Source organism: Maylandia zebra, linkage group LG23 (genome assembly GCF_041146795.1).
Source record: "Maylandia zebra isolate NMK-2024a linkage group LG23, Mzebra_GT3a, whole genome shotgun sequence".
NCBI classification, from domain to species: Eukaryota; Metazoa; Chordata; class Actinopteri; order Cichliformes; family Cichlidae; genus Maylandia; species Maylandia zebra.
The window spans coordinates 6,260,072-6,282,189 of record NC_135188.1 but is presented as its reverse complement, the minus strand read 5'-3'; the positions used below and the strand labels follow the sequence as shown (position 1 = coordinate 6,282,189).

Below are 22,118 nucleotides of genomic sequence, written 5' to 3'. Positions count from 1 at the left end.
TTAGAATGGACCATAAAAGAGGATTGCACTTGGGGAAATGTCTCAAGTCCTATGAAGTCTGAGGCTGAGTGGTTAGCAAATTCATCTGAATGGAAGCCTGCTGAAAAGGTTGTGCTGACAGAAACACTGAAGTCTGCATGAATAAATGTGTGACACGCACACCCACATGTGGCAAAACTGCACACATATGCACTTACATTTGCTGTATATACACCTGCTTATCACCCACCATTTAGCTGTGCTTGGACTCAGTGAACCTTGTAATAGCTTTGCTGAGACATAGATCATACCTCAGCCTGTTCAAGTGTTCCCCCTCTCTGAGCGTGATAAGCCATCACCTAGGCCCAAGAAAGAGCTGGCCCATAAAACTTTAATGCTACAATACATTCCGAAAAGGTACCGAAGCACACAGAAATGTTAGAGCCAGATGAATGCCAGGGCTAAACTGCAAAGTATGGGCTTCACTAGAGTTGTTGTCATCACTGTGGCAGCTCATCTGTGTGTGCAGTGTGAAATATTTATATAGTCACTTGTTCAATGGCCACCGTGAACATCTATTTTATCACAAGTTCATTTTTTGTATATGAAAGTGGCAACATCTGTGCTGTATAACTCCAAGAATTCCCCACACTTGGGGAGTCTAGAATTTAAAATAGAGTAAAATACGCAAAAAACTAGAAATGTTGAAACAATGCTGCGGACACGCAAGAAGAAGAGGGCAAAACGTGACTTCCTGGCGATGTTTCAGAAACGATGTGCACGTCAAAAAATTAAAAACAATGTTTTTAATTTTTAGGTGCAGACTTGCTGAACTTCATAGTCACACCTTTTATGGTATACAGACACACAGGAAATGAGAAAGCAATGAAAGCCCATTTAACTTTTAGGGATCTCACACCTAAGTTCTAATCATTCTTATCTTCTCCTTAATACTTCTAGTGTTTGCACAGCTCAGCAATGAGTACTAGGCCAGATTGTATAAAACTAGAAGTGCTCTTTAAGATAATTAGGTGCGGCATGACTTTCCATGATGAAAAATACACCCATTGTAAAAAGTTGGCTCTACTGTCTGCTCTGCCAAAGTCTACGGTTCAGTCAATAATCCGTATGACCTATATGACTTCAAATTTCCATCTCGCCTCTGACAGGAATGACATAGAGACTCACATGTCTGAACATTAGCCATGTATCAGTGTCCCCTGGGCAGGAAAGTCACTCAGTGCAGATCAGCCACAATTACTGCCACTGCAAGCTGAATACACACTGGGGAAATATAAAACCGCTTTGTGTTGAAATATAGATAACACGTCTCTCTAGCACAGAGATGCAGACCCCAATGCAATCTTAGATTACTTCAAAGTGATTGATTTACAGAGGTGAGCTACACAAAGGTGGAAAGGGAAGGTAAGAAAGTGGAAAAGGGCAGAAGAAGAGATAGAGTGAGACAGAGGTTAAGTTTACTTGTGGGTAGTGCAGCTCTCGCCTCTTACTGATGTCGGTGCCCCAACCGTCAATTTAATGCACCCAAGAGCTGTCGGTCTGCAGTCTGGAGCATTACACTAAACTTCTCAGGCCTACAAGTTAAGGGATCATGTACACAACAGCCAGTCTCAACTCCCTGGGAAAAAGCTGCTTCCTGCTCTCCCTTTACCAGTCTAAAGCAGTGGTACACAAGATACGTGTGAAGACTGGTAGTTTTAGAAGAAAATTAAATATGGTTTAACTGAATGCAATTCATTCCATCCATCCATCCTCTTGTATTTATCCAGTTAAGGGTCATTAGGGAGCTGGAGGCTATCACAACTGTGGTTTTCAGGTTTTAAAAATTATCTTTGTACTTCCTCTTTCTTGGTGAAATGCTATATAATTGCAATATTTTCACTTCCTATTGGTTACTCTATTAAAACAAGTGGGGATTTAAAAATATAATCTCATGGTTTTAACGAAAAGTCAGTTGCATCTGTGCTACAAACTGAACAATGTAAATTTTGCACTTTACTCTTGCCAGCTACCAAGCTATTGCATACAACTATTTTCAGAACAGTCCCTGGTAGACCTGTTCTGATCCTATGTACTTGTGTGATTTTACCACTGACCCCAAGGTCAAATACCAATTTTGTTTTCAAATGGCCTGACTTTTGAGTGGAGGATCATTGGTGGTAAAAAATGCTGGATCTCCAGCTATGACTCAGAAACCAAACAGCAGTTTTTGCTTCAAAATTCTACTTTTTTCAAAACTTAGAGTGATGTGTCAAGTCAAGGGCTGGGACCAGGACCATTCTTTGCTATTTTTTCAACTTTCCAGATGTTGTGCGCCTCCAATTTGTCCCTCGGTGAGATTATCAAAACTGACTTCTTGTATAACATCCTGTGGCCTTTGATGGGGAATATTCAGCAGAAAACACCTGACCTGCTGCATATGCCATCATTTTTTGATCATACCAACAACTTCGGCTTAGTGTCTACCTGGGAGGCAAATGCCAGTGCATCCCACACGGAGAGGCGAAGGTGATAAACAGAAGACATTTCAGTGTACAGAACAGATTCAGTGTAATACACCATAAATGGTGCAAGGCAATATAGCAGGACTGCCAGTGGCAAACCTAACAACAGAAGCTGCTTAGTAAGCTGCTTGAACATACACAAAAAAAATGACCTCGAAGGGATAATCAGCTAAATGTTAATTATGGATAGTTGCATATGCAACTATGGACGTGCAATTTTCAGCTACTGAAGGGTTTGTTTTGTAACACCAGGCAACGTCTAGTGTTGTTATCCATATGACCTCCAGGTACGGGCCAAAATGTGGTTGTTGTGGACGTTTTTTCAATGGCAAACTTCGACTCATTATAGAGATTGTTTTTATACTGCTTCTGAAGGCTCTGTAGTCCCATGTGTCCAAAGAGTGGAGGGCATGTTTCCTGTACACAAAAAGTTGTGTGTGAAGGAATGCAGTGATCAGCGGACATCTCCAAGATTTTGTGGGCTCTTAAGCTAAAACAAAAGTGAGCAGCTGCATGGTGGATTTCGACCAGATATGTCCCCAGCTTCTCACAGACAGTTTGCAAAATGTGCACATCAACAAAGACTGTCGAGCAGATAGTCCAGTTCATACATACACTTGTATAAACTCCATCGCAACTTGTCTGTCCTGCTGCCGATCACAACAACATTGACTTCCTCTTTCAAAGCTCTTCACAATAAAACAGGGTACTCATAAAAAATAATCATATATAGTGCAAAAGCTCTTTTAAACTTAGTAAACACATTGTACTCCTTCTAAAAGGAATTTCAAAAAGTTTTTCTAAATACTAAATACTATTATTATTTTATATTTTAACATGGATCTCAATGTTTTTAATCTTTCAACACATTTTAATAAAGTTTTAGCCTGGTTACAAACAATTAAGTTGATTTATTCAACAAATAAATAAACCAATTAAGGAAAAACAAGAAAATGTAAAATAAGCACAAAAAATAAATTGGCCAACACGTAATAAATTGTTTTTGTTTATAAATAATCTGTTCTTTTGTGTTATTTTTCAAACAATAATGTTGATATTTATAAATAACAAAATCCAATAAAAAAATGATCTGTACATCTATCCAACAGCCAATGTTTAGTGGGAAGGTAAGAAAATAACGTTATCTTAGCTAAAGTTACATATTTCATTAGAATGAATTGATAGAGTTAGATTGTCTTGATGCATGCTCAATCATCCAGATAAGTAAATCCCAAAAGGTTGAATCTGTTCATCTGGAGAAAGCGTTTTGGGATAGGGTTGGCTTATTTGAAATATCATCTTACCAACATCAAGATATCGTGTTTCGAGTTAAAATAATATTCACTGACGGACGTTATCGTCTTACCCCTGTTTCCCTGAAAGATACCATGAGGTTTTATATTAAAAAGTTTTACCCACACTAGACTTTTGCGGCAATGGTAGTAAGACAACAACTTCTACAACCTCATCCTCCTTCACAACGCTGTCAAATTACCTTTTTTATTATCAGTTTTATTGAGAAACCCCTAGGGGTGGAAATGACACAGTCTGCATTTAACTGGAAGACCAAGGGATAGCAATCAGGCAAATTCTGCAAAAAAAAAAAAGTCTAGGAGCAGCTGCCTCAGAAGTGTGTTCTCTATGATTTAATGTCATTATTGAACGGCTTGTAAATGTACATCTAAATCTGTTTTTTGTCTCTCAAAAGTCAAAGGTTTCAATTGTCAGTGTTAATCTATAAAACACCGGAAAGTTCTTTGTGCAAAGTCACATTGTCAATGTAGTGATAAAACTGATTAGGGTAGGTGAATGTAAAGGCCAAAAAACTACAAACAGTGTGAAGTCATTTGTAATTCTATCGATCAGTCTTCTGACTACTGATCTCGCAGGAGCTGATTGGATGATCAGAACACCTGATGTACTTCAAAAGCTGCAGACAGAAGCCTGCACCCTTTGGGAATGTGTTCACATCTTAGAGGCAAGGTTGTTCATGGAGCAGGTGTAGTGATGTGATTACTGCACTGAGTCTGACAAAATAGGATTTATGAGCACTGCAGGGGAGGGAGAAGCTTTTTCTGTCCATCTGACCACATATGATGTCCCTTGTCTAGTTGCCGTTACACACCTTTGTGTGTCTGTGAGAGAGAGAGTGTGTCCAGAGGTGAAAAGGGGTGAAAGCAACACTGGATCTAAACTGTAGTTCTAGATGTCAAACACACTGCTCAGCCATTCCACAAGTAACCATTAACAGTGCTCCATTAATTATTAATAAGAATGCTTAAAGTTGCAATCAACACTGGATTACTCAAATGACTCCTACTACCTTGCCAATATATTAAACTGTTCCAAAGTATTATTTATTTAAATCGTACGGGGATCAATTTCAGTCATATTTCAATGGGGTAAGTTAACCCTGCTGGTGTATGTGACACAAAACAAACAGAGCTGTGGAGACGCATAAAGGAAAAAAGCCCAAATAAGATGTATTACCAAATAAAAAATTAAAATGAAAAACAAGACCATATATATACACACGAGTCAAAAGGTTGGACACACCTTCTCATTTAATGGTTTTTAAAGCCACGCTTTGCTTTGATTACTGCTTTGCACACTCTTGGCATTCTCTCGATGTGCTTCATGAGGACGAGTTCCCACAGATGCTGAGCACTGAGGGCTCTTTTGCCTTCCCCCTGTGGTCCATCTCATCCTAAACCATCTCGACTGAGTTTAGGTCTGCTGACTGTGGAGTACAGGCCATCAGGGACAGCACTCCATGGCTCATTTACTTGGTCAAACAGCCTTTACGCAACCTGGAGGTGTGTTTGGGATCATTGTCTTGTTGAAAAATTAATGATGGTCCAACTAAATACAATCCGGATGGGATGTCACTGCAGGATGCTGTGGCCTTCAGTTTTGAATAGATCCCCATCAGTGTCACCAGCAAAGCACCCCCACACCATCACGTCTCCTCCTCTACGCTTCGCAATGGGAACCATGCATGTAGAGACCATCCTTTTCTGCGTCACACAAAGACACAGCAGGTGGAACCAAAGATCTCAAATCTGAACTCATCAGAACAAAGCACAGATTTCCACTGCTCTAATGTCCACTCCTTGTGTTTCTTGGCCCAAAAAAATCTCTTATGCTTGTTGCTTTTCCTTAGTCATAGTTTCTTAGCAGCTATTTGACCATAAAGGCCTGATTCGCGCAGTCTCCTCTGAACATTTGATGAAGAGATGTGTCTTCTACTGGAACTCGTAGCATTTATCTGGGCTCTAATCTGAGTGCTGTTAACTTGCAATTTCTGAGGCTGGTGACTCGGATGAATTTATCCTCAGCAGCAGAGGTGACTCTTGGTCTTCCTTTCCTGGGGCAGTCCTCATGTGAACCAGTTTCATCGTAGCACTTGATGGTTTTTGTGACTGGGCACACATTCAAAGTTTTAGTAATTTTCTCCACTGACTGACCTTCAGTTCAGCAATGATGGACTGTTGTTTCTCTTTACTTAGCTGATTGGTTCTTACCACAATATGAATTCTAACAGTTGTCAAATAGGGCTCTCAACTGTGTACCAAACTGACTTCTGCACAACACAACTGATAGTCCCCACACCATTAAGAGTTCAAGAAATTCCACAAATGAACCCTGACAGGGCCCACCTGTGTAGTGGAAACTATTTCAGGTGATTACATCATGAAGCTCATTGAGAAAAGGCCAAGGGTTTGCAGCGCTGTCAATAAACCAGCAAAGGGTGGCTACTCTCAGGAATCTAAGATATAAAGCATATTTAGAGTTATTTATCAATTTTTCTTTGTGTAAATAGCAAGACAACCCGAGAGTCCATTGCAATTTTTTTTTCAAAATATAACACAAAAACAAACCCAAAACAAAAAGAGAAGCAAACAGGCTCAGATGCGTTACAGAAAAAACAATTAATTCAAACAAACTTGCACTTTCACAATACAAGAAAAAAAAATATATACAAAAAGCTGAAGCTGATGAAAGTTTAGAAATCTACTTTAGCCCAATCTGGCTTTTGGTCCATTGCAAATTTAAATAAAACTTTCCACTTTCAACTTCATCTCTTTTTAACTATATTTAATTTTTTTTTCTCCAAGCAAACACATACACACACACAAGCGCGCACACACAACAACACAAAATATGAAAAAGCATGACACTTGCGATTAGCTACAGCACCAGCAGCCCGAGACAGCAGAAAGCAGCCGATGCACTCTTAGTGAGCACCTTGTGGGCCGAGCGTCACACTGAATCAGCCTGGATAGGACCGGGGAGGAGTAACATACCAGGGATTCAACACAACCCAATTCCACAGCCCTGTAAAGCGAGACTGACGAACAAATTGAGGGTCCATTGTTACAAGAGCAGCACTTGTAGCGTCTCCGATCGTGCTAAATAAATTGCATTATCTGGACTGTCAGAGTGGCAGCAAAATAATCCATCCTGGCTTATCATCACAAACACATTCGATCCACTTTGGGTTTCTTCCCCCTTCTCTTCAATTTGTCTTTGCTTTCATTTTCAGAGCTTTGTGAAATAGAATATTGAATCAACCACATCCTCCCATTTTTAACTGTCTAATAACATTTTATATACCCACAGAACTAAAAAGGGGCTTAAACACTGCCAATGATTATGAATTATTTATATTTTGACTTAAAGAATTTGCAGCGTTACACATGAAGTGATTGAACAATTCCATCAAGATGCACGGTGAATGAAAAATATGCTGTCAAATTAAGTGTGCAACGAGTGCAGTACGCTGTTTCATATTTTCAGTATTCAGTAAGCTGCACTGCAAAATGTGCCACATGAAGTGCAAGGAACATGATGGTATGCTTTGACCTTGAAATCCACAGTCCTCCTCTGATATTTTTATGCCCTTGTAGCACATGTGGTGCAAAAGATTTACAAAAGAGTTCCATGCAAATCAGAAGCAAGAGGTTGGAAAATGGTTGAATTTTGTGAGTTTCGGCATTTTCAGAATAATAAGGAGGTTTTAGCAAGAAAAAATGCTTTTGATGATTTGTTAAACATTGTTTCAAATAAGCTGTAAAACCAATTATCATTTATATTTCTGTTATATGTCATCTAATGCTGTTTGTACATGTTGACCACAGTGCTGGCATACATTGAGGATGTGCTGTCTGGCAAGGTGACAGCAGACAACAGCGTGGGCCGTTTCCTGATGGATCTGGTAAACAAAGTACCCACTATCTCACCTGAGGACTTTGAGAACATGCTCAATTCCAACATCAATGACCTGTTAATGGTGACCTACCTGTCCAACCTCACCCAAGCCCAGACTGTTCTCAATAAGAAGCTGGTGCTGCTCTGAGAGGGTTTCTTTGAAGTCATTCATATTTAATTTTTGTACCTGTGTTGGACTGTGTTGGATATAACTCTTGGTGGGTGTATAGATCAGAAACATTTCACACCTAAAAGACACTGCATTTCTAACTGTGATTGTTAGAAATCATGGAGCTAAGCACTAGGTGCACATCACTGAGACACACTAGAATTTTAAATGAAATTTTAAAAGGAATAACCTCCCTTGGAAACACAGTGCGATGGTGTACATTTGTGTCTAGTTAAACTGAATCAAAAACAAAAATACTTTCTTGCTTGGTGAAGCTTATTTCCACACTTGAAAATGATGAGCCATTTCCTCACTGCGATTGACACATATGCTTAAAAGAGATGAGGCTAATGCTGAGACTGGCTGAGAAGGCAATGATTAAACTCCAAAATACTTCAGTTTCTATTCTACTTTTTCCAAATCTTTTCTGCAAAAATCTACAAATATGCCAAGCATGCTTGGAAACACCCTCACTGACTTTGGACACACGACATTTTTTTTTTGCTTTAAATGAAAAGGAAAGGCGACACGAGCAGTTCTATTTCTATTCCTTTAGAGGACATTACACTTTTATTCGTTTCAGGGTTCTAAACCCTAAGGATAACTACTTCTTGCCTAACCTTATATTGAATGAGTTAAACTTTAGGGACTTGCTTTTTGTCCCTGAAATCTAGTCAGGTCTCCACAATGCAACTATCTAAATGGATTTAGGTCAGAAAATTGGTAATAGAAGGGAACACACACACACACACACACACACACACACACACACACACACACACACACACACACACACACACACACACACACACACACACACATGTACGTGTGTGGTTAGGGAATCTCATCTTCCCCTGTGTGTATGTCTCTATCCCACTGTGGTTACCACGAGGAAGTTGTTCTGACAGCATTGCAGCACTATTACTACAAGCAAGCTGTGGGCAGGAGGGTTTGCCTGTAGAAATATTTAAAACTCAACAAAGAAGAACTACTTTAGATGACCCCAGAGTGCTGCTTGCCAGCAGAAACTCAGAAAATTGTATAATTTACACCTTCATATCCTCTACCCATTTAGAGACCTTCCCCCTCTTGTGACTTGTAATTTTTCCTCGTCTCTGAATCCTTCTCGCTGGGACAGATCCGTGGGTGTGTCTGACATGCCCTACATGAAGAGACCGCTCAGCCCTTGCACCCGCTGTGGGCTGGCTGCTACATGATGCGTTGTGACTGATGCTGGGAGCCAAACACCGCTGCCACTGCTCTGCCTTTAGCACCACAGAGAAGGAGCAAAGTCAGTCAGGCAATTTGGCAACTCAAAACCCCCAGCTGAGTGCACTCATCCCCTCTGCTGCCACTCGTCTGTAGCTAGAAAATACCTCAATTCGAAATCATACATTTCGCTGTTAACCTTGATGGCAGCTCCATTTTTGACGGCAAGTGCATGCATGTGTGACTTGCTGAGATCCTGACAGGTGTGCACGCGTGTGTCTGACTGCAAATGGAGTGCGGAAACGTGAGAGGAACACGCAAGGATGCTGGTATTCAAATCATGTTTGGCAGCCATTGTTTTTATGCTCTGCCTAGTGACCTGTTACCATAAAATGAATGCCTACATGCTCCGCATTTGGTTGTAATAAAAGTAGCTGATATTTTGTCTCATTTCTCTGACCACGGAGAGGATAGAACTGTTACCTGTCTCTTTCAGCAGAAGGAAGCTGATTCCTGACATCTAATCTGATGGCACTTGAATGCTCCACTGTAACCTATATCATGCAACCAGGTGAGTGTTTTCTACTCTGCACAGTCACACAATGACTCCACATAAAGGATTTTATTCTGTCTGACAGCACCACGTCCAGCTCTCTGTCTCCATCCATCGCCCCTATCACCTCACAATTGGTGGCACACAGAGGTGATGTTGTTCTTTGCTTCACTGAAACTCTACAAACCAGCAGGATCCCAAAGTCTGTGCCTGACAACAAACACTCAGTTTTTCATTGGGTAAGAAAAAAAAATCCCTGAGTGAAATGCTCTTTGGTTTTTGTTCTTGTTTTTTTTTTTCTAAATAGGGTGACATACAACCCAGGAGGGGTCTTCATTCATCTTCTTTTGAGCAGCTTCAAAATGAAAATGAGTACCATAAAACAGGCAGAGATGAGGTTGCCTGAATGCTCCACCAAGCAGCTGATGGCTGTATCTGCTGTGAGATTTTACTTTTAGTTGTTTTACTCCTCATTGAGTCAGCTGGTTTGAATGTGACTCATTCATAAAGGCAACAGGAGCAAATGTTTGCCATATTTTGGCTGGTATGGGACTAGGATCAATTATCGTAAACTTGCAATACAAAAATGCAAAGTTACTGAGAGCTGAATGGGAGAAAAGACCACAAATGGTCACACAAAGGGGCTTTGTGCATATGCGAGTATAAAGCTGAGTAATAAAAAGACAAATGCATGATTAGAAGACATATGTTGTGCCCAGGGACACAAAAAACTGAAGTTTAGTATCGATTGTTACTGCATTACTAGAGTTAACACCACACTTTTGTCTGCCTCCCAACTGATCTTTAGAGGGCTTTGAGATGAGAAAATATTCATAAAAACAACAACAAAACTTGTTTATCAATTCTGTTGCGGATTTGCTACCAGGAACAGTCAAGAGATGCAGTCATTCATCTGCCATAATGGGAGCTCTGGGTCACACAATCTAAAAAATAAAATACAGCTGCCTGTGATGGGGCTCCTAGGCTGAATAATCACCAGGTTTTGTTGTGGCAGCAAACATAATAAAGCATTTTTATGATGCCATAAAAACGCCTGTTCAAGACTTTTCTATGCTTTTCCAAGCTTGCTGCAGAATAATAAACCAAAAATTTTCACAGAGTATTAGCTTTACCAACTTAAGTGGCATGTCATTGACTTTTACATGTTTAAAGAATGCTCTCCATTTCCAGAAGACAGTGAACACTGATAACAGATATTTTTTTTCGCTGGAGCGTTTTGGCTGATGTAAAATAAAAAATTGCATAAAAAGCATGAAAATAAAAATTCCCTGGTGAAATTTACTCAGGATGGGTTTGAGTTTATTCATTGAAAACCAACAGTGCTTTGCAAAGGAGCAAGAATTTGTTTTTTATATCACTGCTGTTGATGTTAGATGATGACCTTGCCAGGCACAGCGTTTGGCCCTTGTGCTTACCCACTTCTTGGACGTTGCTCAGCAAGTAAAGCTCAGCTTGACTTGGGAAAGGTTAATCATGTTTGACTGAGCTCTCTGTACTTCATCAAGGCTGCTTTTGTTTTATTGCTCTCTTTAATCTTTACTCTTCTTCTTATGTACTCGGTTTATGTTATTCCTCATGTACTTTATGGTATATTTCATATTATCAATTTTCAAAGGAACAAAACAACAAAAATGAAAACTCTTCCAAGTTCAAATTAATGAATTATCTTCTTGCATAATGGAATGTTTCATTCTTACTATGATTAAGAATGAAACACAGTATGAGGAGATGCATTAAGGGGCAGATCCAACCATAATTAAAAAAACAAACAAACTGCACCTAAGTTGCACGTATAGCTGGCTGAGCAATATAGAGTTTAAAAAAAGGGCTACATCCATCATGTCCATCCAGTCTATAGTTTGCTGGAGTTAATGCCATGACTAACAGCGTGATAGTATTGATGTAGTTTTGCTCTGTTCTGTAAGAACAAATGAAAGAAGGTTTTGATACCAGCTGTACTTATTGTCCTGCTGTCCAAAATTCTCTTGTAAACTGTGATTTGGGGGTAAAACAGGGGTTATCGATTCACACTTGTAAGAGATCTTTCAGTTGACTGGAAATTGAGACCATCTTGTTTACCTGAGGATACGGACCTAAAGGCTAATCTTAGGGTGGTAACACTGTGTCTGACCATTGAGGGAATACAAACTGACAACATAACAAGTAACTGTAGCAAGAATGAAGAAAAGACTAGTTTGTCAGTAAAACAATGGATTTGTTTGTTTCTGTTTGTCTCTGCTCTCCTATCCCTGAGGGGCAAATTACTGACTTTTTTTTATAGCTGTAGTAATCAGTAATCATTTTGTAGGTTAGTTCTTCATGCTAATTTCTGCATCTTACTGTCTTCTTTTTTTCCGTCTCCCATCCTCATTATTGTCTTAATTGAATTCACCTGCACCTTCTTACCCTTCTCCCTGGTGTATTTATTTAGTATGCATTTTCTCCCTCCATATTCGTCAGGTTGCTGTCACAAAGCCCTTCTGTTTCTGCATATAATTCATTTGTGATCTCAAGATAATCTACTACATTTGGTTGTTTTGATTAGGACTTTTAGTGTTTGTTTTTGAAAAATACACTTGTATTGAATGAAATTTTGTTCAGTCATACTTGTGTGCTGAAAATAAAGGAGTGAATTTTTTGTAAATTTCCATTTTGCCTCCGTGGTTTCTGTATTTGGGTCCCGGCATGATTATTTCCTCAAAGAATGACATCCTCTCCTTAGTAGACTTCACCTGAGACTAATCACTGAGATATCCTCAAAGTTATACATCTGTTTACAGAGAAACTGACAGTAGGATTTGATGGAGATTTAAGACTGGAGATTTCAGTGGATTTAAGACTGGTCTGCATTAATATCATTAACAGTTAATGATGTACACAAAAGGCTCAGCATAGTTGATCTGAGCTCATTTTCAACACTTTGGTAGTGCTGTTATTTCCCTGGTTAACGGGATACAAAGGGCCTATGCTCAGTCAGCACAGAGCGGTATGTAACACCATTTCATCCCACACCACGATAGAACCAAAAGTCCCTTAAGGCTCCTCTTTAACAAAGCCCATTCATTTAATAAGCAGCAGCCAGTGGCGCTGGATTCGATTCGGCAGGAGTGTTTGATATGGAAAAATGGTGGAATTACACCATGAAAAGAAAGAAGAGAAACTTGGAGATGGAAAGTAGAGGGGAGGATGACTGATTAGGCAATGAATGGATTTAAAGTGAGGTGACTTCTTTTTTAAACGCAAGTGATTTTGCTGAGGCAGAGGATCCTACAGGGGACAGATACAGTTAGACAGCAATTGACTGCCTTGTGTTGTATCATGTTGGAGTTCAAGAGGCTATCAAAACATTATGCCAGGGAGAGTCATAACAATGACCAGCAGAGTAATAAAAGACATAAAGTCAGGGAGATGGGTAAGGAGGGAGATGAGAAAAGCTAGTAGGGCAGAGGGAAAGAAGGATAGTCAAGAAAAAAAAAAGATGGAAGACACAGGGAGCGAGAGGCAGGAAAATCAATACACTTCTATATGCAGCATTGAGAATGTGCCCTCTTGCTGCTCCAGACAGCCTATCCAAGGACTCCAACAGCCAGCAGACAAACTGAACATCTATCCACAGACCCACACTCATAATATGCCACCCCAGTCTGTCCCTGTCTCCATTTATCTCCGTCTCCTCCCATAAACACATACACACGCACGCACACATGCACACACTTCAACCTACTGGCTTTTCTCCTCCAAATTTAACACTCTAATTTGGTAGAGGGCTGGCTGCCGTGTTATTGATGTTGCCAGAGGTCTGATCCATCTAGAGCCTGGGACAAGGCTTCAGTCAAAATGGCTATAAGTCAGAGGCATCCTGCTCCCTGTTTGCCAGAGTATCAGACCAGCATTGGTAATTTAAAGGTTGGATAGACAGCCAATATTACTGTATGCACCTGCCTCGCTTCATCACCCTAAAGGGCCGGATGCCAGTGCTCCGAAGCATTTGGTAAATTTCCATGCTTGTTGAGACACGTTGGATTGGAAATCAATTTTTGTAACTTTTCGTAGTTGCAAACTTCAACAAATGCCGTCTTTAGGATTATACAATATGGAAATTAAGATAAAATAAATTTTAAAAAGAAAATAAATGTCTCTACTTTTCACAGTGTTCACAGAGAGGGATTAGCACATATCCTGTGTGTGTGTTTGTATATGATGGTGTGACATGTGGGATGGATTAGAGAGGTTTACTTCAGAGTGAGCTGTGCATGCTGGTGCTTCTTCACATATCTTTTTCCCCCTTATGTATGTGTTTGTGTTTGAGTGTGTGTGTCCACCCATCTGTGTGGGTTTAGCTGGAGGGCAAAGCAACAAGGGATTGGAAAAGCTGGGTGTTTCGTTATATACCATTGTCTTAGCACAGAGATATATAGCCAAACAGGACACAGAGGGGCTGAGCCTGATCAGACAGCGATGAATGAAGATCGGAAGGAAGCACAGACATGTAAAAAAATAAATTTAAAAAAGAAAAAGGAGGAGAGGAAAAAGAAAACATGGGGAGGAACAATGTGCTCTCTGGATGCCCACAGGACTATGGTTAGTGTAGTCTCTGATCATTGATTAAAGAGCTTTATGTTCTCCTACCCACAGCATTGTGGAGGACATGCTCACCTCTCTCAAGCACTGCCTCAACCCTCCCGCCCCCTATTCTTACTTCCCAGGGCTGTCCATCCTCCTGCCCTTTCCCTTCTCTCTGTCTCTATCTCTCTGAAGTAATGGGCAGACAACCATTGCTGTAATTTCCTCTGTACTAAAAACTGACAACTATAAAAGGTCACACAGAGGAAGTGGTCTCATGCTTCTAATCACTCAACAAGAGCAGGGCCACTCAGTCCATTCAAATATCACCATGATAAAGACAAAATGTCCTCTACTACTGACTGTTTTCTTTTCTTTTTCTGATGTAATAAACAGTTGAACACAGAGAATATAGTGTTTACTTTTTTTTTTTAAATGCCCTTGAGCTGCACTTATATAAACAGTTTTTTCCTTCTCTGAATAAAATAATTTGGCAGGATTTACACGTTCACTAAATTAAATGATTGCATAATGGGTCATGGTCATGCTCCATGGAAAGCATTCATAAAATGTGAAATATATTGAATGCATGCACCTGAAGCAAACAAGACAGAGTTGAGCCTACGTTATTGGTTTGCTGGGGTGCATTCGACTGAAATCAAAATCTATCTCCTACTCCTGTTGTTATTAAACGGATGAAAGCTCATCTCCTGCTTTACAGCTCCCTGTAAACTAGAAAACATCACTCGACCAAATCTGATTTCTCCTGTGGGGATGTCTTCATTCGATATATTCAGACTTTTTATTTTAATATATATAATAATTTTTAAATGCATATACCAGTCAAAAGTTTGGACACACCTTCTCAATGTCTTCATACTGAAAACATCAAATATTTTAAAACAAGATATGGAATTGGCGTATATTTTAGATTCCTCAAAGTAGCCACCCTTTGTTTTATTGACAGTGCTGCAAACCCTTGGCCTATATAAAGAATAACCATTAAATAAGAAGGTGTGTCCAAACTTTTGACTGATAGATAGATAGACAGACAGACAGACAGACAGACAGACAGACAGACAGACAGACAGACAGACAGACAGACAGACAGACAGACAGACAGACAGACAGACAGACAGACAGACAGACAGATAGATAGATAGATAGATAGATAGATAGATAGATAGATAGATAGATAGATAGATAGATAGATAGATAGATAGATAGATAGATAGATAGATAGATAGATAGATAGATAGATAGATAGTGTAAATCAATCTATCTATCTATATAAAAAACTGTACAGTATGTGGGCCACGTGCAATGTGATTCCCAACAGCACCAACTCCATGTGATGACATAAAACTTTTAGAAATGCACTTTACTGAGCAGGATGACTCATAATCCAAATCATGATGTTAAAAATGCATTTTCAAAACCTAGAAGCACAGATCTGAGGATGAATATAAGGCATTAGTTAAGGAGCAATAAATATTGCAATCCTTCCACATAGATTCATTAAACATTGAGCAAACACATTTTGGTTGTTAAAACCAGACAAATTTCAGAGACCTGAGTAGACTTATACAGCATGCAGCATTTTCCGTGTTCATTTACTTTGAGGTTTTCTGCCACAAGTAGCAGGTGCATTAAGTATCAAAAGAAATCGATGTGATTGTCGTGAGACAAAGAGCACAGACATTGCAATTATTGTGAGTGTATAAGAAAACATAGTTGAACCAAAAATGGAAGACTGAGTCAAATAAACATGAACACAAAAGAAAATGAGACAGAAGAAGAGACCACAGTCTATTACGAGTTCCATCTTGTAGTTTGTGTCTACATTGATTTGTTGGGGACTAGGATCTCTGCCTCTTCCCAGCTCACCTAATTGCACTCACTGTGACCCGCTAATTACTTCACTAAGACCTAGCTGGTCTCACTTCACTGCACTACTTCTCTGTCTAAAGTTGTCTCCATACCAGTGTGGGAGGGTGGGACAAGGAATGAAAGTAAATGTGAAGGCACAAAGGGCAAACGAGGCTGGATTAAGAATGCATGATATATGTCAAAGCAGGAGACAGAAACAGGATGTAGAATGAAACAACAAGTGACAGACAGACCAAGTTGGGAGCATATGTTTTATATCTGAGTTAGTTTTAAGGTGGAGGGTACTGATGCTTTTGTCTCCAACTAATCTGCATACATAATTAAATAAATCTCTGCTGATTAGACAATCACAATGATGAAGACAATAATGACAGTTAATTCACTGGGAACAACATGAAGCTAACCTACCTGATGGGATGAGCCCAAATTCCCAGCTGGGTACAAGAATGCCAAAAGGATTCTTTGTACCAGTATCTTCTGTTGTTGGCGGGGTTTTATGTTCCTCTGACTTTAAGCCCTTGAATGGCGTCCAATGGCTTCCCACAACAAAAGACTCAGAAACGGCAGATCTGGATTCCATTTCTGTAGCAGCAACCTTGATGTCTGATACGGCAGTAGTCAAGTGAATGACTCCAGAAGTGGTTGTGGATGCTCCTTCGGGTGAGGGAGTCGATGAGAGGCCCTGCATGTTGGGGAAACTTGTAGCTTTCTCCTTGTCTTCCTGAGCCCATGAAATGGAAATAGATGGCTCCTCTGTATAAGATCTATTTTCTATAGTGGCTGCTGTGGTAGCAGGATCCACTGTCTGTGCATCTCTGCCCAGAAGCTCTGCCGTCGTCATTTCAGAAGTTGTCAGCATCTCTATCAAAGCCTCATGTGCAGTAATCATCACCTCATCAGTGCTTGTATCTTTACTGTCTTTTCTATAAACTGGGGTGAATCCGGAGTTTGAACTAACTTCCCCGCTGTGTGAGGAGGTAGATGAGAGCTTGTCAGTAGGCCTGTGAATGTAGAAGATCTCGCCCCTAGCCTCCTCTGCTGACTCTGTTTCCTGGGAGACCTGAGGTGGGGTGGTGGGCTGTTCCACCAGCTGCCAGTGGGACAGAGTTGTGCGCTCAGTCACAGTGGCAAAATCACTGTGGCTGAGTGAAGATTTCGACTCAGTAATCACTTTGATGCCACTGCTGTCCAAATTGTTGTCTTTCACTCCAAATCCATCCGCCACGTTGCTCCCTTCTCCACTACCCTCTATCACTTTCTCCTCTCCTGATGCGCTTCTGGCAGTTGGAGTATTGACATTCTCTGTATCCTGCTCTTTGCCTTCACCTGAATAATTATCTGTGTAGTCCTGTCGAAGGAAGGTAGGCAGGGTCATCATCTCAATGGGTCCTGCTTTAGCTTCCATTGGCTCCCAGGTGGGTTTTTTACCCACATAGCCCACATTTTTAGGAAGGCCTAGTTTGGGAATGCGCATTGATTTGATGGCCCACTGAAACTGGGAGCTGGGAGCAGGAACAAAGGTAGGGTGTCGCCTGAGACCCTGAAGACTGGAGAAGTTGACATGTTCACTGGATGGTGAGCTCTCAGTGGGATCCGATTCAGGGATTTCTATAGAAAATACAGAGACAGAACAGACTAATTAAGCAAAGCATCAGGGGATGTTATCTAGAATTAGCAATTTAAAACTCAAGCACAGACTACATCAACCCCATGGAGACTGTTCAGGGAACATAGTTAAAAAATGAATGATAACAGCAAGAACACAGATTTGCTGTGGCCAGTGCTCTGAGATGGAAATGCTGTGTGTTAACTGTATCTGATTTCATTCATAGTATTTGCATATTTCCTTTATTCCTGCACACACATTGTACGCAGTTATGAAATAATAGAATTCTGCTTTTTTCCCAACCGAACTGGAATTGGATTCAATTTGCGGTAATGGAAAGGGTGGATATTGAAGAATGAGGTAGGTTCACTGGTTTGTGCAACCACTCACCCACTCACTGATCAAGAACGAATAAATAACACGACATAAACGATGCAACTCTGCAAATAAAAGTTGCTCTACTTTACGGCAAATAAACCACAGAGCCATGAGCAACCTTGTGCCCTTGGAGAGCAGTTAAGAACAGTGGTCCTTGTTCTGCACTGCACAGCGTTTGGTTAGAGACCAACAGTGAACTTTAAAAGCAAAGAATAGCATCATTAGATGCAACACAAGACAGTGGAGTTGGAATCTATCCAATGGAGGATTTTAGATACAGTGGCTGTCAGCCTGCCAGTAGGGAAACAGAAGTCAGAAAGGGCTTGCACAGCCAGCCAGTCTTAGCTAAGTCTTGGTGAGAGAAACACTCAAATAATCAGGTCCAAATGTGTAAAAATAATCAAGTGTGTGAAAATGCATGTAAATAATGAAGAGGGAGTTCACCATGAAACAATGTAGATTGAAATGCCATGAAGTCATTCCTTTTATGCCTTTCTTCACCATTTGATTCCTGATTACACAAGCAACAATTCCATAATCTCCATCAGTAATATCCCTGTTTTTTTGGGGGTTTTTTTTATAAGAAGTTAAATAAACAAAGAATAATTCTTGGTTACTTGACCAATCAGGCTGAGTGGCTATGGCTTCAAACTGATTTCATTCACACTTATCTATCAGGATGCAAAAAAAAAGAACAGCAAAATGTTCCTCGTGCTTGACCGGAGCACAGAAATATCCAACACTGCGCTTTCCAATTGAGCTTGGAAAGTACAGTTTTTGTTCATCATATTTATCATGTAATAAACTAAAGCTGTTAATAATTTAAACACATTATTTCAGAATGAATTATATCAACCAAGATCAAACAAAGTAAACAATCTAGAGTTCTCTCAGATGTGTTTATTGCCTATGGAGCCCATTTCCCTCAAAGCTGCATTCTCGAGTAGAATTTACTCTTCTTAGTCTTGGTTTGTAACACAATCACCTGCAGAGAACAATTGTAGTTTAGCCATGCCATCTTTTTCTATTATTTCCATAAAACTATATTTTCTACATTTTTATGCACTGCTGCAACAACTTAAAGTGTATTAAAATGTCTTTAAAATCTTAACTGTGCTTTTACACGTTTACTACGGACGCAATGTACCTGAGATGTAGGTTCAATTTTTTCTTCTGTGTGTTCCTTGAAGCTGTAGTCAAATGATAATTTTGGCAAACTAAAAGAAGCAGTTAACTGCCATTTACTGTAAGCTGGATGTTTTGGATATTTTTCTGCACCACTGGAGCTGATCAGTGTGGGTATTAAAGTTGCTGGAGTTTGTAGACAAAAATGGGAACCTCCTCTTCTGGAGTATATGCACACATGCCCACGAATAAACTCACACCAAAAGGATGGGAGGATGTATTCAAATGTAATTTCACACTTCTCTGTCCCTGTTTCTCCACTCCCTGTGGATTCTTTTACCTAAAACAAGTTCCTGCTGGTATACAGTTGCCTGTAGTGAGAGAAGCCATGTGGAAAAATGCAGATGCACTTGCAGCACGATAAGCAAATGACTGGCTCCACAACAAGCTCCATCTCGATCTGTTTATTTAGATGAAATGTTCCACTGTATGTTATCAGCTTACAGCTTTAAACCAGACTCTGTCTACACCATCAATAATTCATTCTGTCTGCATGTGTAACTCATGGATGATGTTCGTGGGGATTTTTTTTAGGAGAGTGGTGCAGTCACATTACTGAGAGGTCTAGTTAGTGATCCCACCTTTATAATCATTCAGCCCAGTTTGGCTACCCTCAGTTCGGTTAACGTGCCAGAAAAGTATAGCAATACAGCACAACAAATTACCTCAAGATGGACAACATGCACAAATATGTCTATGCATAAAATATTAAAGTGTATGTAAATTATTCAGAAGGTTCGCTGTTGCCGTATGCCTAAGTGAGGTTTACGAGCCTGAGGTTCATTTCCATAAGAGCCATGTAGCCTGGTGTAATTGTCCTATTAATAATCCAAATAGCTAATTACATACTTTTACTACACACACTGATGGAAGTGAGAATAATTAAACACATTAATCTGGTTTGATCATCTATGTAATGAACCATGTAATAAATAAAATGAGACGATTAGGCATAGGTTTGGGTGATTTCATGGCGCTATTTAGAGCATGGTTAGAGTTCAGCTCAGCTGCTGTAAATCTGCTGGTGGAGGGCTTGGTGGAAATGGCCAGAACTCAGAGCAAAAATGCTGCAAAATAAACTTATAATGAACCTCATTCAGACAGTAATTGTGTGCTTCCACTGAGTGGTTCTGCTGTGTTGACTCCACTTTAGTGGAGTAAACGGGCTGAAAGAATCCCTGCAGGTCAGGCAGACATGATATTAAATTGCGAGCGAGGAGACTGACAATGATAGAAAGAGAAGGCGCGCGAGACAGAAGATGGTACTAATGCCAGCTCATTCCATCTACAGATATGGCATCTAATAAAAAAAGACTGAGGCAAAGTTATTGCATGGCCAGGTGAATCATGTCAGGAGCAGCCACACTGAGTGTCAGTGTGAAGACCTCACTGTCTTCTGAGACTGGTATGAAGCTGGCAAATATTTCCTCAGCTGTGATTCTTGACCTGAATATAATTTGTTAACATGCTGTTTCAGTTTATTAAAATGTTCAAAATACTCATATTTTCTTGGCAAATAATTTAACTGAATGCTCTTGATGCAAAGAATTTTTAAGCATCTGAAATAAATGTGATCATTATATAAATTCCCATCTTAACAAATGTTTTCCTCCCCTCAATCAAAGAGACAAAACAGCAATGTTAATCGCTATCAAGTGTTGAGCCCTTGATGCACAACAACAGCTAATTTAGTTCATTGGTTCTACTAGACATCAGCTGGGCAGTTTTCCATCACAGCAACATTAAAGAAAAAAAAAACTACACCTCACAGTCCTTCCTCCATCTTTCCCTTTGTTTGCTTCTTCCCTCCTATACTCACGCTCCTCGTGTGTTGCTCACCCACACTGTAGTGATCATTACTGCCTACCTTCAAAGAGCTGGGGCCTAATTGGCAGAGACATGGATGGTGGTTAGAGTGAACGGCATTGCAGCCCAGCCTCCATGTTAATTGGATAAGGTTGTGAATAATGCATGCGGACTAAAGGATGGATTTTCATTAATACCTTGGGATTGGGTTGCTATGGGATTTCAGGTAGCACAGCAGTGAGTATTTATATTAATAAAGCCAGCAATTGCTAGGTGAGAAAAGCCTTGCACCTTTATTGAATCATTCTTTTGGCTGCTGGTGTGAATGTTTGTCTTACTTTGGATCTTTCCTATTTAGCTGGCGCCATGGATGTGTTATTTGTGGCAGCCATTAAAGAAAAGCTTCCTGCTTCCATCAACCCAAGGTTGTAGTACACTTTCTTTTTAGCCTTGCTTGTTTACCTCTTTCTGATGTGCTCTAATTTAGTATTATAGTAGAATACACTATATAAGGCAAAACAGTTGATGTGTACAATTTTGATGAGCTTTAAAGTCAGTATTTGGTAACACCATATTTATTTTTTAACACAGCCTGAACTCTCTTAGACAGTTTTCTTGTAATTCCTTTTACTATTCTTCAGGAATAGTTCTCCATTCTTCCTGAAGGACACTCAAAGCTCTTCTTTGGATGTTGGCTACCTTTTTGTTCTTTTCTTTGTCAAGATGAGGCAACGTTGCTTCGGGAGTGTTGCTCTGGGGAGGCCAATCCATGACTGATAGTGTTCCATTGTCTTTTTCCATCCAGGTATGCTTGTATGCACTGACCTAATCAATTAACTTATTTACTAATCAAATACTTTAAAGATGGTATTGTATGGTGGATCAAAATCTGATGGTACTTCTCTGCATTCATAATTCCATCAATTTTGACAAGATTTTCAACACCACTCGCTAAAATGTGGCCCCAAACCATGACAGAGCCTCCACCATGTCTTACAGATGGCTGTGGACACTCACTGTTGT

At 40.0% G+C, this 22,118-nt stretch overlaps 1 protein-coding gene across 3 annotated transcripts in view; it reads right to left on the bottom strand.

Moving 5' to 3' along the window:
• Window positions 1-22,118, bottom strand: part of ncanb (neurocan b) — a 175,786-nt gene that overhangs the window by 85,736 nt on the left and 67,932 nt on the right. For all 3 annotated transcript variants that reach the window (XM_076880012.1, XM_076880011.1, XM_004554883.3), the window contains exon 9: window positions 16,529-17,728. In XM_076880012.1, the coding sequence (XP_076736127.1) occupies window positions 16,529-17,728 (1,200 nt within the window). The remainder of the gene's footprint in view (window positions 1-16,528; window positions 17,729-22,118) is intronic.